This window comes from Vanacampus margaritifer, chromosome 6 (assembly GCF_051991255.1).
Source record: "Vanacampus margaritifer isolate UIUO_Vmar chromosome 6, RoL_Vmar_1.0, whole genome shotgun sequence".
In the NCBI taxonomy this organism is placed as follows: domain Eukaryota; kingdom Metazoa; phylum Chordata; class Actinopteri; order Syngnathiformes; family Syngnathidae; genus Vanacampus; species Vanacampus margaritifer.
The window spans coordinates 29,907,774-29,921,387 of NC_135437.1; the positions used below are offsets into that span (position 1 = coordinate 29,907,774).

Genomic DNA, 13,614 nt, shown 5'->3' on the forward strand with positions numbered 1-13,614 from the left:
TGAAAACCTGATTACGAGGACACTCGAGTGGACGGCAAACGGGCCGCTGCGCTTCAATTTCACGCTTTTCCAAAGAAGTCCAACAAAAATGGACAAGGTAAAGTGTTTTCAGGTCTGTCGAACCCAAGTGATGAGAAGCTAAAGGTACAAAAGCTGTTAACTCATTGACTGGCAGCCATTTTCACTGAAGCAACCAGCTTCGCTCCCGGCTGTTGGACTGGATTGGGACTGATTTTGAAAGGCCCACAAAATATTGTGTTTTATTGCTATCAAAACATGGAAGATTAGAATCTACATTTCTATCTGTTGATGTTTTGCAGCAAATAGCATTAGAATATAGCTAAGTTTCATCATTGTATACAAAAACAAGGAAAATTGTTTTTTTTTAACATGGCCCTGGTTAATCTCTTATACTCTGCTGCCACCTGCTGGCCGTTTTTTTGTAATAACTACCATTGCTTTAAGCCACCTCTTCAGGTCTGTTACTGCATGACCAGAATCATCTTGTGCTCAATGTGGGGAAGACAGAGGAGGTGATATTTGATCCAAAAACTGTTGGTGACCCCGACGGGCCAGTCGTTAGGCAATCCCATCAGCCAGGTGGCTTCATACGGGTATCTGGGGGTCCACATCGACAACACACTCAGATGGAGGGTACACGTTGGAAGTCTCTGCTCCAAACTCCAACAGCGTCTCTATTTCCTACGCAGACTTCGGGTCTATGGAGTGGAGCAGAGGATCATGCTGTTGTTCTACCGGGCTGCATTGGAAAGTATCATCAGATACGGCATTGCGGCCTGGTACGGCAACCTGACTGTGCAGTCGAGGTCACAGATTGCCGGTCTGGTGCGGACTGCCGTGAAGATCATGGGGGTCGGGAATCATCCTTCCCTACAGATGCTTTATGAGCGGTCCGTCACCGGACTGGCACAGAAAATTGGTACTGACCCGACTCACATTCTGCATCATGAGTCGCAGCTACTGCCTTCCGGCAGGAGATTCAGGGCCCCCAGAACCAGGCTGAACCGCTACAAGAACTCATTCCTGCCGACATCCATCAAACTGCTTAACAACCGACATTAACTAAGTGCAATAAGATATATATATATATATATATGGTGCAATGTTGTATACATACTCATGTGTGTGTATATATATATATATATATATATAGGAGTGTGTATATGTGTGTGTGTAATGTACTTCTCTACACATGTATACTCCTGTGAAGACTTCTGGGAAGTCTTCTACTTATTGCTGCACTTCTTATTTATTTAATTTTAATTTCATCTCTTTCTATTCTGTTGTTTTCTCAAACTGCAGCTGGACGGAGTCCAGGAAAAAGTTCCCCACGGGGAAAATAAAAGTATATCGTATCGTAACCCTCTGCCCCCCACAAAAACGTATAAATACGTCTTTGGGACCACGGCAATATTTCAAATAGAATGTTTTTATACATTTTTGGCAGCAAATGAGAGAAATGGCAAATTGTACACACAATGATTAGGCCGCCAATTTAATTCAATTTTTTTTTTAAATGATTATTTTTAAAACACGTGTAATTGTTTTGAACTTTTACTGTTAAAAAAGCGAGATGATGATGATGATGATGATGACTAAAGATATGGGCACGGACAGAAAGTCCAGACAGGTAAGGACTAAAAACCAGATGACCGGGACACGACGCTGGACTCGGGCGAGAAGACTGAACTGACAAAAAAATGCTTCAATTGGAGCTTCACGATGTTTTCCACACAAAGATGACAAACTTTTAGACTTGCCAGGGGAGAATGCGTGTTTATTTATGTACTTTTATTTACTCAACTAATAATGTGACAGCTTATTTATTTCCTCAAATAAGGATGTAATCATTCTAAATATACATTTTCTCCACTCATTGTAGATGGATAGCGTGAAAATAAAATGCGATTTCCTCAAATAAGGATGCGAAAATACATTTTCTCCACTCATTGTAGATGGATAGTGTAAAAATACAAATTTATTTTCTCAAATAATACGATGCTTTTCCTTCTTGAAATAATAATTTCTTCCAATAAAGGCACGCTGGTAAAATGTGTGTTGTGTGAAAGCGGCAGCATGTGTCAATGTGTTGAAATTGTATCATTCATTATATTGACACCAGCAGGGGGGCTCGGGGGCTGCCCCCCCCCCCCTTCATTTTATTTCTGACAGTAACACGCCGTCCCTCCCCCTCGAAGACACCCCCCCCCACGCCTCCCCCTGTAATCAGCAGCCACCCACTCCCACCTCCTGCCTTCCCACCATCTGCTTTCACTGTCGTCCTCTAATTTGCTCAATTAAGGAGCTCCTCCATACTCCATTTACACGCCGTTAAGGAGGCGCGTGCGTGCGCGTGCGTGCGTGCGTGCGTGCGTGCGTGCTTGTCGTCTTCATCATGCTCATCATCTTCAACATGCAGCAGACGAGGAGGAGGAGGAGGAGGACGTGAAGGACCGCACAGATGAGACACGTGTGTCTTGTCAAGATGAGACCGCGCGCGCACGCGCACGCGCAAGCGCACGCGCAAGACTGACTTTCGTGTCACGTACACAAGATGTCATCATATCGTTTTTTTTGTTTCAGATGACGATTGTTTGTAAAAACTGTTCTAACAATCAACAATGGGCGTTTCAGAAAGTTGTCCTAATGAAAAGAAATGTTTTCTCAAATTTGATGTTCATAATCGTTTGTCATCAAGTGGGCGTGTCCAAATGAGTGCTAGGTTCCTTAAACGCCAATCTTTTTTTTTTTAACGGCCCTTACTTGGAAACTTCTACTAACTTAACTTTTTTAAGTCGGTGTAACTTTGTATGCTTTTATGAGTCATTTGTACTAAAAAAAAAAGTTTGGATTAAATTGAACTACAGTATACTAGTTTTTGTGCAACTTAAAAACATAAATTAGCGGATGTTTCATCATTTATTTGACTTATGAATTTGTCATTTTATTTGCGCTCTAGAGTTGACATTGTAAATGATCATTTGTTGTCAGTTTCCAATCTGGTTGAAATCAATGAATAATAATTCCTGTTAGATTATAAACATATGCTGATAGCGGGCGGCACGCTGGCCAACGGGTTCACACGTCTGCCTCCGAGTCCAGAGGTTGTGAGTTGGAATCCGGCCCTCTGGCCTTGCTCAGGGCGTACCCCAGCTACTTCCTGAACACAGCTGGGATAGGCTCCAGCATTCCCGCCACCCTCGTGGGAACACCGCGTACTTATGGTTTGGACTTCTGTTAACTTAAACCAGTGGTTTGATAACATTTATAAGTTAGTAATACTTAAAATAAAATAAAAATAGGTGTAATCAAACAATTCAAGTTCTGCAAAACTTTAACGTTTGAGTTGTTCAACTCCAAAAAAGTCAAGCAAGGCGAGATTAGAGATTAAAGATTAGCTCACTTTTTTGGAGTTCTGCTAATTTATTCGGGCTAACAGTGTTGGAATTCCACGTCAAAATAAATGTCATAATAATGCATATATTTGTGGAGATTGGCGTCGAGTTGTATAACATGAAACATTAACATGAAATAAAAATGGCAAAACAAAATATTCATTGAAAGGAAAATGGTGGCAATAAAAGCATAATTAAAGGCGAGGTCACGCAAAGGAAAGAAAAAAGTCTAGCAAAAGTGAAGAGGAAGAAGTTTGGATGATCGTGCTGCCTGGCGGGGGAGGGGGGGGGGGGGTTCAGGGGGGGTCTCGACCTCCTTCCTCAAATGAATCCTGTTCAGCCTCCCGCACGCTCACCTCACGATGATGATGATGAAGATGATGTGCTCCATTATCTTCATCACACTCGCACAAAATGGCCGCTCGCTCGCCGCAAGTGTGACGGACGGCGAGAGGCCGAGCGGAGACGGGTCGGGAGGCCTCCAAGCGTGACTGGACGCTAGTGGAGCCCATTAGCTAGACCCTCACACCCACACGCACGCGCACGCACGCACGCACGCACAAATAGCAGCGGTAATGTGTGGCAGGGCCGCTTTTGTGCTGCTAATGTGCGGCGAGGTCTGAGGCGTCATGTCCGCCCTATCGATCGGACAGCGTGTTTGACAACAACTCACGGAAATATTTTCAACGCGCCGCCGTGCAGGAAGACAAACGAACAGCGTGGGACGGTCGAGACGATGTTTGTGTGCAAGTGCGGCGTAACACAAGCGGGCGAGAAAAACGCAGGCCCGCTGGGCGCGACGTTGCCTGGAAGGAGGCGCCGTTTTTCTTCTTCTTCACAATTCAAGAGGAGCAAAAGACAACAAACAGGAGGAAGTCGAGCTAAAAGAGATGTCCGGGTAGCAAGGCGGCTGTCAAACAGGCCGAACGGACGCGAGGAGGAGGAGGAGGAGGAGGAGGTCATACAGCAGGAGGAAGGAGGAAGGAAAACATGAAGAGCAAGTGAAATGGAAAAGCAAATTCAAATCAAAGCTCATTTAGCATTAACAAAAAGGAGGAGAAGGAGGAGGAAGAGGAGGAGGAGGAGGAGGAGGAGGAAGAAGAGGAGGAAGAGGAGGAGGAGGAGGAGGAGGAAGAGGAGGAGGTCATACAGCAGGAGGAAGGAGGAAGGAAAACATGAAGAGCAAGTGAAATGGAAAAGCAAATTCAAATCAAAGCTCATTTAGCATTAACAAAAAGGAGGAGGAGGAGGAGGAAGAGGAGGAGGAGGAGGAGGAGGAAGAGGAGGAGGAAGAGGAGGAGGAGGAGGAAGAGGAGGAGGTCATACAGCAGGAGGAAGGAGGAAGGAAAACATGAAGAGCAAGTGAAATGGAAAAGCAAATTCAAATCAAAGCTCATTTAGCATTTACCAAAAAGGAGGAGGAGGAGGAGGAAGAGGAGGAGGAGGAGGAGGAGAAGGGGGAGGAGCAGGATCAGGAGGTGATTCACCTCAAAGACTTTGTCGATGTAGAGTTCGTCACTGATGCGCTCGCGGAGGATGTCCTGGTTCTGCCGCACGAAAGTCACATAAGTGTCGGCCAGGTCCGAGCCTGATTTCTGTCCAGCACACAAACAAACAAACAAACAAGATTTTGGAGTCGTTGATCGCATTCAATGACGTCTTTTCAAAGGGACTGCGACATGAAAAAGCAACTTTTTTGGAACTTGTAGCCATCTTCAAATGCTAATTCCTCGCCAAAATCATGAGCAAAGTTTTGTTTTCCTTCATTGGACCCTGTATGAGAAACTCGCGTTATTCTGCTCGCCAAGCACCAGCCCCTCCCAACCGGAGAAAACGAACCGTTGGCACGGTTTGACGTCTCCGCGGACTAAACGCAGACCGTGAAACTTAAGAGTTCATTTTAAAAATCGGCTTAAAACCTATCGGTATGTTTCGCAGCCGGCTCGGACGGGGCGCGGCAGCCACAGGGGGGGAGGCGGGGTTTGACGGAACCCGGCGTTTGACTTCCGGGTCAGAAAAATAGCCACTGAAATAACTCCTATTTAAGAAGAAATGACATCGCGATTTTGTCAAAGGAAAGATTTTAGCATTATATGCCTAGAATTAAACTGTGGAAGGGCTTAAAAAAAACACGGTGTCGTCCCTTGAAAATGTCCAATTGTGTGAATCACAAGTGAACACCAAAAATTCCTTGGAGGAGGTCACAAAAGTAAAACCTCTGAAAGACATTCATTGCCGGAGGGCCTGTTACCAAATCTGCTTCAAACCAAAATGGCCGACTTCCAGTTCAATTTCAGGCGTGGGTCCTCGAGACCAAATTTCATGTCAATCAGTGCAACTAGTAATGAATGTTATGAGTTTGTGCTCCTCAACAAGTGAGTCACTTAAGAGTTATCAGGACAGACCAAAGACCTGATGCTTTTGTGTGTGTGCTGTGTGCTGACACAAACACACGCACGCACGCACACACACACACACACGCACACACACACACACACACACGCAGTGCCACACTCCCGAGCGATATCCTCATTCACACTCTCGTTGTCAGGGGAGATTACAAGTCGAACGCTTTTTGTAATCGCTTTGACATCTTTCACAGTCTGCGTGGCCCTCGGGGGGGAAAGACGAGGTGAGGGGGGGGAGAGGGCTTGTGGGGGGGGGGGGGCATCATTGGTATCTCACCACAGCGCGTCACGTCAGCTCCTAAACGAGGAAGCCAACACAAGACAAACACGCAAAGCTTTACACGGTGGAGTCAAAAGGTGGCTTGAAGGATCGAAGGCGCAATTGTTGTCGTCGGGCGCAACCGGAGCAAAAGTTGCCGACGTGCGACGCAACAAACGCAGCCACGCAAGGCGCTCTTAACAGGAAGTGACACGCCGCCAGCGCTCATTCAGGCGATTGTAATTCAGACGGACCAGCGGGCGGGAAAAAGAGGTTAAAGTGGGGTCACATGACCGCAGGGGCATCTGCTGGACTGGTGTCCGTGCGAATTGAGGGAGGGAGGGAAGAAGGGAGGAGGGAGGTTCGAGGGAGGGAGGGAGGGCCAAGAGAGAAGAAGCAAAGGTTTGACGAGCGGCCGGTGGACACGCCCGCCTGTCACAAGCGTCAGCCAGACGACAGACCATCAAAGACGGCCGTCAAGCGCACGCCTGCGTCTCGTCTTTGAGGTCAAGAAACACAAACAAGGTTCACAACTTTGCTTTTCTGTCAGCAAAAGTGTCCTCGCTCGTTCGTCAGTGAAGAACACAATGAGGAAAAAAAAAAAAAAAAAAAAAAAAGCCACCGGGACACAGAACAAAACTTTTGCTTCCATACAAACGACAACATTGTCAAAAAGTCGCCCTGCCAAAACAAACAACATCCGGCCATGTTTGCTTTCAATCAAGGACACTTCAGGTGACAGAGATAAACTATCTACTTCTTGCCAAACTTTTTGACAGGCGTGACATCACTTCCTGTCCTGCCCCTTCTCTTCTGGTCTAAGTTAGGACCCCTCACTTCCGGTTTAAGTCCCGCCCCACTCACTTCCGGTCCAAGTCCCGCCTCTTCACGTCCGGTCTAAGTCCCGCCCCCATTCCCTTCCGGTCCAAGCCCCGCCCCTCACTTCCGGTCTAACCCCGCCTTCACGTGCTATGGCAAAGATGGACCTTACGACTAGGAGACTCCCGATTACAACTGAGTTCTGTTCATGTGCTTTTGTTGTTGTACCAAAAAAAAAAAAACGTGGCAGCTGACAGTCTTTGCTCGTAAAACCAAACAATTACGGCAAATAATGAGTTGTGAAGAACAGGACATTGAATTGTGTACGCTGCGTGACTGCGTAGATTGCAAAACAACCCGCTAGCAGACGATAACGTCCTCATAGCATTTCTTGCCTCACGAATCCTCCGGCGCTCTCCGCCATGTTGAAACTTGAAAAGAAACTCGGGTATGAAAATGAATTCCCAGTTGTCCAGTGGAAAATACGACATGAGGGGGCCTTCGCGTGCAATTTTAGCCTCAACATGTGGTTTTTAACCATCATTTGGATACCACATGAAGGCAACATAAATCCCGTCGCCTCACTTCTAGTCTAAGCCCCGCCTCTCACTCCCGGCCCTCCCCTTTTACCCAAATATGGACTTCCTATGACATCATACTTCAAGGACACTTGAGGTGGTCTCAGAATTCTCATCGACAACTTTTGCTTCTTTGTCTTCCTCTTCTCTGTGGTGCGTTTGCACTGACAGCAAACTTAAAGAGAGAAGTCCAGACTTCTCTTTCTCCATCCAGTTCTTCCGGGGGGAATCCTGAGACGTGGTCTCTCCAGTGTGTCCTGGTCTTCCCAGGGTCCTCCTCCCAGTGGGACATACAAAACCCAACTTGGCAGGCGTTACGGAGGCACCCTAACCAGATCCAACCTCATCTGGGTTCTGCAGCGGTTCTGCTGCGAGGCCCTCCCAGATGATGACGGCGCTTCTCGCGCCTTCTGCAAGGCGGAGGCCAAACACACGGCACAGGAAACTGGTCTATGGCGCAAAACACGCCGTCCAAATAGCAATGACGTCATGGATTCATACACTTTCATGGCAAATAATCTGGACATGCCAACTTCCAGTGTCCACCGCGCACATGCTAAGTGGATGTTAGCCGCCGCGCTCATCCGAGTGGGAACGGAAGGTCCGACAAAAGCATCCGTGAGAAAGTCGGCTCAAATGTTGTTGAAAACGTCGCCTATTAAGCGCTGGCCGACTTGAAGACGTCAACGTGAGTCTGAGAAACAAAAGGCTCAGGTATGCGCACACTTTGACACACTTTTTAAATAAGCAGACAAAAGTCGACGCCGCGGCGGGATTACATGCTATCAAATGTGCGCGCGTGTCACCCGAGACGCTAAATCCTCATCTTGGTCCTAAACCCCCCGAGGCCGACTGCCAATCTTGTCCCCCGCCGACGCGTGACAGGTCCGAGACGCGGGGCGCAGTTGCAGCCTTCGTGCGCACGTTCACACGCGCACGCTCGTTTACAGCAGAGCTGCGAAAAGTAGATCAAGCAACTCCTTCACTGGCAGCCATTTTGCCGGCAGAACATCTTTCAAAACCGACACAATATTGTATTCGCTAGTCTTCGTTTTGTCAACGGAAACTCAAAGAAATCAAAACACACATTTTTCACCGGACTAAAACTAGACGAGACAAAAACTCCCATTAATAAACAATAACTGGGACTAAATCAGTCTGCATTTTCGCAGACTGATGACGAGACGAAAATGTGCTTCACTTGGACTCAAATCAATGGACATTTTAGTTGATGAACAAAAAAGATTTGGCAAAATCATATCAGTCATGTGACCCCCCCCCCCCAAATCTGCAGCTAACGAGTGCAACATGTGACAGACAGGAAGTAAAAAAATAAAAATAAATAAATGATAGTTATAACATAACATTAATCTAACGGCTATAACGTTCCGATAATAATGCTAATCCGACCGCTCACTAATGCTGGCTAATTTGCTAGCTTGTCGCATTTGTTGATATACTGTAATTTGTGTCAAGTTGTTTTTCATCCAAAAGACGAGAGACAATTTGATATGAAATAGTTTTAGATCCAAAATGTTCAACATTATCTGGTGACAAAAAAAATTTACAGAGTAAAATGACAAACTAGATTAAAACGTTGACAGTTTTGGTTGACTAAAACTAGGCGGGAAAAAAAGAAGTTTTCTTGGACTAAAATTAAGATAAAATGGACGAACTGTTGAATCATTTTTACTGAATTATTCTGGCAACCACAGTTGGCAGATTTTTTGTAAAAAAATATGGATTTTTAAAAACATTTTTTACAACAAACACTTTTTACAGTGTACCAAAGAACATATCGACAAAAAGTTGATTCCAACACTCCTATGATGTAATTTTAACTGTATCCCAATGTTGTCGTTCATTTGAATTATTATTATTTACAGTTTATCTGTGTATAAATTAATAAATTAATTCATTCATTTTTCATTCAAATAATTTATCCAAAAAAGTGATCTTTTGAACATTTTCTTACTGTCAAATCAACAGTTCTGTTTGGGTCTTCTGAGTTTTAGAACATGACTTCATTGTTTTTGTATTTGAAGGAGTTTTTTTTTTTTCAAATTCTACAGACATTTTTTTTTTTTTTTACAGTGCATTCAATTTGACGGGTCCAAATGGACAGCGCCGTGCCGTCCTCTGCCGACATTTGCACTATTTCCTTTCACATGGTCGCCGTTTGAGTTGTGATGACCCGAGAGTGAAAAGCATTTTGTGTTGTTTCCTGACAAACAGAAGGTGGGAAAAGCGTCTTTTCAAGGCCTTTGAAATAGGCTCGCACCTGCGACCATTGACGGTGTCCCGTGACTTCTTCCCAGCAGCTGCGGAGGAAGCTGAGCCGCCTCAGGTTGCCGGCACACAAAAGAGCGGGCGGCGGCGGAGGTGGAGGCGCAGGTTACATTATAATTTCACGGGAAGTCTGCGCGGGAACCCGAGAACAAAATGGAGGACGGGGGTTGGCTTTGTGGCGGCCGGGCGGGGGATTAAGGAAAACTACGGCAGCGCCTTCAGATCATGTCAGCTGGTTCGTCATACGCCGGTCAGGTGGGCGTGGCCACACGCTGCTCAACAAACGCTGGCTTCGGAGCAGATGTTGGTGCGAAGAGCGTCGTCGCGTTCACCGTTTGCACTTTCACATGCAAGAAATCAAATGTTCTCACTAAAAAACTATCATTTGACATCTTTAACTCCAACGCATTCAAGAAACGCGGTCGGAGCTGCTGAAAGCCAAAGTTCAAAGCAAACACGGTGAAGCAGCATTTAGCTGTTATGCTGCATGCAAATGGAAGAAGTTGCACACAGAAATGAAGTCAGTCAGAAGAAGTAAAACAAAACTTGTCAAACGATTAATTTTTAAAAATCAGATTAATCATCATCTTACAATTAATCGCTTAATTGAAAAGGCATTTTTATCGCCATTTTTTGCCCGCCAAATATGAAGAGCTCGTGTTATGTGTTCATTATTTCCACATTTCCTGTTACGAGGACGTCTTCAGCATTTTTGCATCCTCCTCTTTTTCTAATCAGTGAATTACTTGCATTATTAAAAAAAGGGGCCAAAAATGGTTTGACGTCAACAAATATTCTGAATGTCATACGCAATAATGTGATTAATTTGCGTTATTATTGCAATATTTTTGGTGTGATTAATTCATGAGTTAACGCTTTGACAGCACTAACATTTTTAAGATTTTTAATTAATAGATAACAAGATTGACAAATGAGTTGACATTGGATAACTTGTGTGCATCCGCATCTGATTGGGAGTCACTGAGCTAACTAGCTAACTGACAAACTAGCTCGCCAACTAGCAAACTAACACATTTGACAAATGCGTTCACTTTTGAGCAAAAATCCAACATTTGTTCATTTTTATACTTCTTTACATTTTTTTTAAAACATGCATTACAATTCTCACACACGCAAAGTAGGATGATGAATTCAAAAGAACAACTCACGGGAACTTCGACGTACTTGGCAGCTGCTCTCACCTGCACACGAGGAAGAAAAAAAGCAAGTGAGTGGAACGGAAAAGATGACCGCAAAAAATAAATAAATATTAAAGCGGGCGTGTGCTGACCGTGAAGGAGAGGATGGACGACAACAAAGTTCCCTCGTCGTATCTCGACAGCTTGGACAGAACCGTGTCCAACACCGCGCACAACTATACCACACGCGCGCGCGCACACACACACACGAATGAATACATGATCGCAGCTAGTTTCCATGTTAAACACATGAACATGACACACATTGAATGAAAACATGCACATTTGTAAACTTATTTTAAGAAACCAATAAAAAATAATAATTGAAGCTTAAAATACAATATGTAGCCATTTGAAACATATTGTAAAATCGTAAACATACAGTACATTATAGTTAATTGTTTATCTTGTTTTCAATCTATAATAAATTATGGATGCAAATAACTTGACACTTTTCAATTTTGCGTCCTGCTTGCTTTATAAAATTGTAAGCGCAATAAAAGCTTGATTTTATTTTGATTTTGTGCCGCGATTGTGATTGGCCGATTTCCATGTCAAGCATGCGATTGCCGATCACGACAACTGATCGCCCGCAGCTCATATTTTGCGGTTTACAAGCAGCCAATTGGAGAGCAGCCAGCCGGTGTGCCCCGCCCACTTTCCTCAACGCTGCACTCATTACACAGCAAACCAGTAACTCAATCGGAAAATATAAAAAAAAAAAAAAAAAAAAGCAGCTCATGTTAAAAGTTCAAGTAGCCCTTGATTGGACCATGTGATCGGTACGGAATCAATATGTCCGATCCGGCTCATAAATCGTCGGCATCGGAATTGGCCGCACGGAACAGCAAAGTAAACCTCAAAGCACTTTTGAGTCGAAAGCTCGACTGAAGTTTGCCAATAAGAACAAATGAAAACAAAGACAATCATTTCCATAAAGCGAGCTTTGCTGTTACCTTGGATACGAGCGCAGACGTCATGTCTTTGAAGGTGTCGTCGATCAGCACGTCGATTTTGGAGTGGTAGTGTTGCTGCGGGGGAAGCCAAATGCATCGCTTTCATTTACAAACAACACCGACGGGAAGATCGCGCGGCCACTCGCTCATTTCCGAGCGCGGCCGAAACAAACGCTTTCAAATCCAATTAATCCCGCAAAGAAAGTTTGGTGGCGAAATGAGCAAGTTAGCACTCATTTTTGCGGGGAGCGTCGCCCCCACCAATATGGCCGCCACGCAGACATGTCGGCTAGCTGGGCTGACGTACCGCATCTCGTTTTCACAAACCAACACGAATACACCTTGCAAAAGTTATTATAGCAAAATGAACAATCTGCAGGTGGAAGACATTCTGCGTAGATTGGAGCTAAACGGCGTCGAAAAAGAGGACAAACAAGGTAACACAGCTAAGTTCCAATCCCAGCCAAAAAGGAGCAGAAGCAGGAAGTTGGCGCAGATGCTAACTGCTAATGAATTGTGTTGAACCAAGATAGCAACAGCACTTAGCATTAGCGCTAGCATTTTGTTTCATTCATGTCAGAGGAGGAGATGTCGGCCACGAAGGTTGATTTCACTTCATGATACAATACTTATGTATGTGTTTTTTCTTACACTTGACAAATACTCCACACATACAAAAAAACAAAAAAACGAATTAAACAAAATAAAGCAAAGCACACAAAAAAAAAAGACAACCTTGACTCCGAATCAGTGCAAGGAGATTTGAAGTGGACATTTGCAAAAAGTGTTTGTGGCCGCGACATGAAAAGGCGCAAATGGACGATCGGCCGAGACGTGTTCAGGCGCGTTAAGCAGCTAATGGAGCGCAGCTTGCGGGGGTGCGAATGACACGCTGGAATGCCAAGGCTACCTTTTTTGTGTGCCGCCGCACAATTAGCACAACCTCGGCCGGCCCATCGGCCGCCGGCGCGGCGGATTCAATTAATCCGCCATTTCAGGTCCGCTCCAAAAAAAACATATTCACGCCACCTTTTTCCTGACAGGGTGGGAGGGGGCGAGGGGGACCCCCTGCTGAATGGCGCCACAATGGCCTTTCAGACGCCACATAAAGAGAACCCAAATTAAAAAATGTCAATCAACAAAGGCCGGGGATCGCTGACAAATTGCGGGTCTGACGAGGTCACCGGCGCTGGCTCCTATTTTTTCTTTTTTTCTTTTTTTTGAAACCCCCACCTTTTGCCAAGCACAAAATGTCCTGGTCCACGTGACCCCTCACAAGATGGATCTGCATTTACTGGTTCGTATGTGAGGGCACAGCAGACATTAGCAAAGGGAACACGCAACTTAGCCACATGCTAGTCTGTAAACAAACACAGTGCAGCTCAGCCTCTGGCTAGTGGACGTCAAGGCTAATGATATGCTTTTGTTTACCTTCAATTTGTCAACATGTTTGCTGTGGCGCTTTCCTAACATGAAGTCAAACTGCTGATGTTGCCTTTTTACAAAAAAAATAAAAATCCAAAAAGAAGATAATCCCGTTGAACTTCACTGAAAAATAAGGAGCGACCGTATATTGCACTTTTGTTAAGAGAAAGACCTATTGTTGTTGTTGACACTATTTATGTTGCACTTTCTGCGAAAGATGAGAAAATTGTTGCACATTTATGAAAAGAAGAGAATTATCCAGATG

The 13,614-nt window shown here is 44.9% G+C and overlaps 1 protein-coding gene across 1 annotated transcript in view; it reads right to left on the bottom strand.

Annotated features, from left to right (window-relative positions):
- LOC144053861 (calcium-dependent secretion activator 2-like) overlaps positions 1 to 13,614 on the bottom strand; it is a 92,380-nt gene that overhangs the window by 6,665 nt on the left and 72,101 nt on the right. Inside the window, exons 24-27 of the mRNA XM_077568717.1 lie at positions 11,925 to 11,999; positions 11,061 to 11,144; positions 10,939 to 10,971; positions 4,904 to 5,011 (exon numbers count right to left, since the gene is read on the bottom strand). Of these exons, the coding sequence (XP_077424843.1) occupies positions 4,904 to 5,011; positions 10,939 to 10,971; positions 11,061 to 11,144; positions 11,925 to 11,999 (300 nt within the window). The remainder of the gene's footprint in view (positions 1 to 4,903; positions 5,012 to 10,938; positions 10,972 to 11,060; positions 11,145 to 11,924; positions 12,000 to 13,614) is intronic.